Raw genomic sequence first — 6,729 nt, 5'->3', positions numbered from 1 at the left:
TGGGAGTACAGGTGCCCGCCACCTCGCCCGGCTAATTTTTTTGTATTTTTAGTAGAGACGGGGTTTCATCGTGTTGGCCAGGATGGTCTTGATTTCCTGACCTCGTGATCCGCCTGCCTCGGCCTCCCAAAGTACTGGGATTACAGGCGTGAGCCACCGCGCCCGGCCACCATCCGTTTCTCTAAGCGTCTAGAACAGCCAAGTCCAGAGATGGGAAGTGCGTTGCTGGCTGTCAGGGCTCAGGGAGTGGGAGATGGCAGGTGGCCGCTGTGGTGACAGGTTTCTTTTAGGGGTGATGAGAAAGTTAAGGAGGTGGCTTGAGGTGGTGGCTACACAACCCTGTGAGTGTTCTCAACACCCCAGGATTGTATGCTCTCGAATGGCTGAGCCAGTGAATTTTAGGTTATGTGGTACATAGCTATGCCCAGGCTGGACCCATGTCTGGCCAAGGCTGCTGCCACGCCCCATGGGGTAACAGCTTAGGGAAGTGCCCAGTTCAAGCTGGTGCGTTCGTCACTGTGTTCTGCAGAACAACGGAAGCCTGCAAGCCCCACCCGGAGCAGAAGCCACGAGCCTGGTGCTTCCCAGGAGGGCAGTCCTGGGGTGCGGGTCCAAGTCCATCCCACAGGGCAGGCCCCTGACCATTAGAAGGTATTATTGCTCCCACCCAGGACAGATGCCCATCCCCACACGCTTCCAGACACGCTTAAACAGGAGGCGCCCCTCACACTGAGAATCAGACTCCATTAAAACAACGGGAGGGAAAAAATCAACAGCCCCGGAGCGAAAGGAGGCCGGGCCAAGCCGTGCACCGAGGAGGGTATACATGGGGGCTCTGCGGTGCCAGGATGCAGCTGCCAGACGACCCCACCCCGGAAAAGACACCCAACTGCAGGGGCAGGGTCAACACCCAGCCGCCTTGACTGCCTCTACCTCACTTCAGTAGGAAGGCAATCAGGGGCTTTGACTCCTTTCCTTCAAAATGTCAGACACTTGTACATGCTCCTGGGAATGCACGTGTTTCCTAAGAAGCCACTGTTCATAGGATAAGGGCCCGCGGGCTTCCGAGCTCAGGGGATGGTCTCTCAGGAGGTGGGTGCGTCTCACACTCGCCTGCACGGCCTCTCTTTTTTCCCTGTGGACGTGGGCTGTGGGATGGCTCTGTGGGAACACCCTACCCGTGGCTCCCACACTCGGGGAACTGCCACCTGCCCTGGGACTCCCCGTCTCAGTGTCACAGCCTTCAGGTGCCTCTGTCTCTTCCGACCAGGATTCCTGGCCCTGTCTCCCAAAACGGAGGAGGGGAAGGGTCCACACTCACGCGTCTCCGTTCGAGCCCGGGGGAAAGCTGTGCCTCACAGCAGCCACGAAGTCAGCCACAGTGTCGTCCAGGGTGAAGATCACAGCATTGGGGCCCGCGTCAAAGGTGTACGCCACCTGGAACCCACAGCAGTCACCCTGGCTGTTCATGTGGTGCCTGGCCCTTGTCCCCTCAACCCTCTGGTCTGCTAGGGGCCCCTGGGCTCTCCAAGAGCTCAGTCTAGGCCCTCGGGGCCACACTGGAGTGAAGCGGTGACCCCAAGTGCCTGGTACTTGACACCTCTGCCTGTGAACCCAGGAAAAAGGTGGTGGGGCTGTGACCCGAGCAAGTCAAGAAACAAAACGAAACAGAAGAACCCGGATGGTCAGTGAGCTCCGCACACAGCAGGGCCGAGCTTTCAGACACAGATCACCCTGCACGCGGCTCCCGGGACCGTCTCCACGGCAGCATAAGCCTAGACACGCGACACAGTGCGAGAGCGCAGCCTCTGCCCTCCCAGCCCGCGTCACCTTGGTGTCCCCGTGGTGGGCGTTGAAGCGGTGCACCAGGTGGATGATGCGCCAGGAGACAGCATTGAGGTAAGAGATGGGCGGGAAGGTGTCGAGGCAGGTGGCGTGGAACTGGTTGCTGTCTTTCATGGTCAGCTGGGCGAAGCCAGGGAAGTCTCGCTCCTGGATGCAGCGGGTCATCTCCGCCATGCGTGCCGGTACCACGGACTCGGCCCGGAACTGCAAGGCACGGGGTGTTTCCCATGGAGCCGCTGGGGGTCTCCACAGCAGAGGGTTCGAGGAGGGTCTCCGGGGTTGGAAGCCCGGCTCAAGCCCCATCTCTGCATGTGGCTCCTCCACCTGGTCTTGGCGGGGCTGCCACAGGTGTGAGAACATTTGGGCCCAGACAGAGGCTGAGGGCAGCGCCGGGCACAAGCATGATTCCCAGGGCCCCGGGGCCACCCGCTCCTGGCCTCACCCGCAGCAGGGGGCTGGTCTCCACGCTGGCACGCATGCCCACAGTACTGCCTGTCAGCTTCTTGTCAGCGCTCACCTGCACGAGGGAGAGACAGTCTGGGCCACGCCCTACAGGGGGAGAGCCCCAGGGACCTCAGCCCCAAACACTCAGCCCTCCCTCAGCCAATGCAGGCAGCGGGGGTGGGAGTCAGTGCCACCTGCCTGACCACGGAGGCCTCCCGGCCACAGCAGGCGTGACATAGGGGCAACTTCTAGATCCCAGTGGGTGGTGGCGCCCGCCACGTGGGAGCACTTCCTGAGCACTCAACCACGCGTCTGTTTCTTTAGCACCCACTGACCCCAGGAGCCAAGCAAAGCCTGGATGGGATGCCTTCGCTCCTGCTCCCAGCAGCAGCCCTGACTAGGGACAGAAGCCACCCCGCTGCTGCTCCACCCGCCCCACTCACCACAAGGATGAGGACGCGGAGTTCAGGCCAGTGTGACTCGGGGGCCACTTGCCGGGCGACGCTGTCCTTCCCATCAGTCTGCTCTCCCATCTGCCACTCCACAAAGCCCCCATACAGGCTCCGGCAGGCGCTGCCTGAGCCCTGGCGAGCCACTTCTGAGAGGTCACTCTCCACGCCGTAGACACGGGCCAGGGTGTAGGCTGCAGGCATGGGGATTCCGGGGAGGGTCCTCAGAGCTGCCTGGGCTGTGCTCCCTGACAGCTCACCGCCCCGGGAATGTCACACACTCCACGGCAAACGGGGATTTCCAGACGACAGGGCTTCTGGGCCATCAGCCTTCGAGGGCAGCATTCGCCAACCCAGCCATCCGTCCCCGCCCTCCACTCTTGGACACTCTCTGTTCACAGCCTGCAGAGCTTGCGGCCTGAGACAAAGGTGACAAAAGGTACCTGCGGCAGAGCGGGAAGCCCCCTGGGGGATGTGGAGACAGGGTCCCCTGGGGGACACCGAAGCTGGGCTTTGAGGGTGGGAAGGAATTTTAAGGTTGTGTGGGGTAGGGACTGATGCCAGGACAGAGCTGGGCTCCACAAGACGTGCCCCTGCCCACCCAGCACAGGAGCCACCTTCTCCCCTCAGTCCACAGGGCTCCAGCAGGGCGACCCCACCTCCAGGTCTGGTCACCCACAGCCCTGGTCACTGAGGGTGGTTCAGGGAAGGCACTATCCCTGGAGTTGAGGGGTGAAGATGCTGTGAGACACCACCATAGGAACAGGCTCTGACATTGGGTGGGAAGCCGCCAGAAAGTGGCCTGGGGCCAGCAGAGAGCTGGGTCTGGTGGGGCCTGTAACCAGCTGCGCCCATTGGAATCCTCAGTTACGTGAGCCACAAAACCATCGCTATTTTAGGTCTGAGCCAGTCTGAAGTGGTTTCTGTCACTGACGACCTAGAGGAGCTCCACATGGAGCAACTGGAAGATGTTTCTATTTTTTGTAGCGATGGGGTCTCACTATGTTGCCAAGGCTAGTCTTGAACTCCTGGACTAAAGTGATTCCCCCCCATCAGCCTCTTAAGTACTGGGATCACAGGCGAGATTCCGCGCCAGCTGCAACTGGAAGATGAAAATGTTCAGCTATGCTCTGGGAAGAGACAACAACTCCAGAGAGGCCAGGGAGGCCTGGGGTGGTGGGATGCTCGTTCAGCCACGCCCGGCAGTGGCTCCCTGACCCGGGAAGAGTGTGAAGCGGCTCCTATGCCCACAGCCCAGAACCCCTGCGTGTCTCTGTGAGCACCCACCTAGGCAGGCATAGCCCGCCGCCGAGGAGGCCAGGCCCGCAGCCGTGGGGAAGTTGTTCACCGATGCCACGTGCACCTTGCAGCTGAGGCTGGAGGGCAGTGGGTCCCCATCCCACGCGTTCCTCCGCTTCCGGGCCAGGCGGCGGACTGCAGAGATGACGAGACAGCATGTGGCCCAGCCGTCAGCACCCTGCCCGCCCTGCTCCTGCCCACCTGCCCGGGTCACAGCTGAACACCAGGCCTCTGCCTGCCAGACTCCTCATGGAGAGTTTCTTCCCCAGGAAAACCCTAGACTGACCCAAGCCCAGCGGGAATTGAGGCGGGGCCACTGCCCTGGAGCTGGGGGTCCAGTGGGCATGTCTGGTTCCCAGCCACGTCGCCTGCTGCCCCAGGAGGGGCCCAGAGGCAGAAGCGCTTTCTGGATGCTCGCACCCTGCTGACAACAGGGGGGGATGAAGCGAGGACCCCAACTCACTCTCCCGCAGGCAGGCCTGGAGCCGCGGCTGCCCCACGTCCTCCTCCCGGCCATTCAGCCAAATCCGGTCCTCGGTGAAGTCCTTGCTGATGACGGCTGTTGTGGTGGTTTTTAACTGAAAAGGAAACCCAGGGCCACCTCAGAGGCCAGCACTGAGGACCGGTGCCAGCCAGGTATCCCTTTCTACTGAGAAAGCTTCCTGGCTGCCCACTCCAGCAAGGCCCCCCTCCTGAGGGCGGGCGGGGGGAGAAGGCCAGCCTTAGCTGGGCAGTGGGGAAGCCTGTGGGGGATGAAAGCGTGGGCCACACCTTGTGCAGCAACCAGGCCTTGTCCTGAATAAAGAGACAGGGACTCCCAAGGGAGCCCCTGGGGCACGGTGTGCACATGTGTGATGAGACCTGGGGGCACGTGTGTGCTGTGCTGAGCTCTCCTGACACTGGGAGATGCAACAGACACTGCGCGCTGCCGGGAGTCGTCGCTGAGCCATCTCCTCCCAGCCTTGAGGTAAAAAAGTACCAATTTTTTTTTGGTTTCAGAGACAGGGTCTCACTGTCACCCAGGCTGGAGTGCAGTGGCGTGATCATGGCTCACTGCAACCTCTGCCTCCCGGTCTCAAGTGATCCTCCTGCCTTGGCCTCCCCAAGTGCTGCGATTGCAGATGTGAGCCACCGCGCCCAGCCGGTACCAGCTGTTCTGCAAACGTTCTGGAAATGGCGCTGTGGTGTTTTGTTGTCAGTCCACACGTACCTGGTCCTGGTGCAGAGTGACGCTCAGGGAGGAGTTGATGGGCAGAACCAGCTCTTCATCGCGCTTGCCCCCTGTAATGAACAGCCAGGGCCAGGCCGGTGGGCTTCCCGGCCCACCCTCCCCCAGTGTTCCCCACAGGTGCCCCCATCCCCCACCCACAGCCCCCACCCGCCTCAGTCCTGTCTCTCACCGCACATGTGTGGCCGTCCTCCTGCTAGACCCCAGCCTGCAAGAACTGCTCCCTGCCCCGCTGAGCTCAGGCTCCCACCGCAGAGCTGGAGGCCAGCCAGCCTCCCTCCCCACTCCACGCTCCTTCATCATCATCTGTGAGTGCCCAGGTGCAGAGCGCTCTGACCGCGGCCGGCCTCCCCTCCACCTTCCCAAACAAGAGGAGCCCAGCTCTGAGAACTTCTCAAATCTCACTGCTCATATTCCCCGGGAACATCGGGATAAACCCCTTTCTGCCCAGCACGGCCATGGGACAGCAAGAGAAATCAACCTTCCGGAGAGTCTGAAATGAAACGTTTGCCTGGGGAGCACTGCGCAGTGCTTCAGCTGAAGTCTTATTTCACGGCGTCTTTGCTAAGCACACAGTCTGCTCGGTTTTGTGAGAGGGGAGGTCTCTGGGGATGGCGGACAGCTCCAGGGGTGATAAATGCGGACACCTGGCAAAGAACCACGCTCTGCAGTTGGCAAGGCTCTTTTACACACAGCACTGAGTGGCCCTTGTAGGCGGACGCGGCTGCCCTGAGAGGCCGGGCAAACCTCTGCTTTCAGGAAGGTGGGCCGGCGGACTTCTCCCTCTTCCTCCCACTGAGGACAACTAAGACCCTGGACATCACAGGTGAGACTCTCACGGGTGACAGAGGACAGCGGTGGGACAGGGCAGGATTGGACATCACAGGTGAGACTCTCACAGGTGACAGAGGACAGTGGTGGGACAGGGCAGGAGGAGCCCCGGGCTTTCTTTTCTGTCCTGCCTGCCCTAGACCTAGCCCTGCAGAAGCTGGAACTGCCAACCAAAGCCAGCCTTCCCTAGCAGGACCAGGAAGGACAGCCTAGCAACACAGAAACAGACTCCCGGCCGGGCACAGTGCAGTGGCTTGCGCCTGTAATCCCAGCACTCTGGGAGGCCGGGCGTGGTGGCTCGCACCTGTAATCCCAGCACTTTGGCAGGTCGAGGTGGGCAGATCACCTGAGGTCAGGAGTTTGAGACTAACCTGACCAATATGGTGAAACCCCGTCTCTACGAAAAACACAAAAATTAGCCAGGCCGTGGTGATGCATGCCTGTTATCCCAGCAACTCAGGAGGCTGAGGTGGGAAAATCGCTTGAACCTGGGAGGTGGAGGTTGCACTGAGTCGAGATGGCACCACTGCACTCCAGCCTTACTTACTCCAGCGTGGTGACAGAGGCAGACCCTGTCTCAAAAAAAAAAAAAAAAAAAGAAAAAAAAAAAAAGAAACAGATTCCTCCCACACT

The 6,729-nt window shown here is 60.8% G+C and overlaps 1 protein-coding gene across 1 annotated transcript in view; it reads right to left on the bottom strand.

Annotated features, from left to right (window-relative positions):
- Window positions 1-6,729, bottom strand: part of MVD (mevalonate (diphospho) decarboxylase) — a 23,563-nt gene that overhangs the window by 1,583 nt on the left and 15,251 nt on the right. The window contains exons 3-9 of the mRNA XM_011928081.1: window positions 5,248-5,318; window positions 4,501-4,615; window positions 4,026-4,172; window positions 2,733-2,932; window positions 2,288-2,362; window positions 1,831-2,049; window positions 1,322-1,437 (exon numbers count right to left, since the gene is read on the bottom strand). Of these exons, the coding sequence (XP_011783471.1) occupies window positions 1,322-1,437; window positions 1,831-2,049; window positions 2,288-2,362; window positions 2,733-2,932; window positions 4,026-4,172; window positions 4,501-4,615; window positions 5,248-5,318 (943 nt within the window). The remainder of the gene's footprint in view (window positions 1-1,321; window positions 1,438-1,830; window positions 2,050-2,287; window positions 2,363-2,732; window positions 2,933-4,025; window positions 4,173-4,500; window positions 4,616-5,247; window positions 5,319-6,729) is intronic.

Source organism: Colobus angolensis, unplaced genomic scaffold (assembly GCF_000951035.1).
Source record: "Colobus angolensis palliatus isolate OR3802 unplaced genomic scaffold, Cang.pa_1.0 Scaffold76, whole genome shotgun sequence".
Lineage (NCBI taxonomy): Eukaryota > Metazoa > Chordata > Mammalia > Primates > Cercopithecidae > Colobus > Colobus angolensis.
Note: the sequence above shows the minus strand (reverse complement) of the source record. Positions and strands in the feature narration are given on the sequence as shown.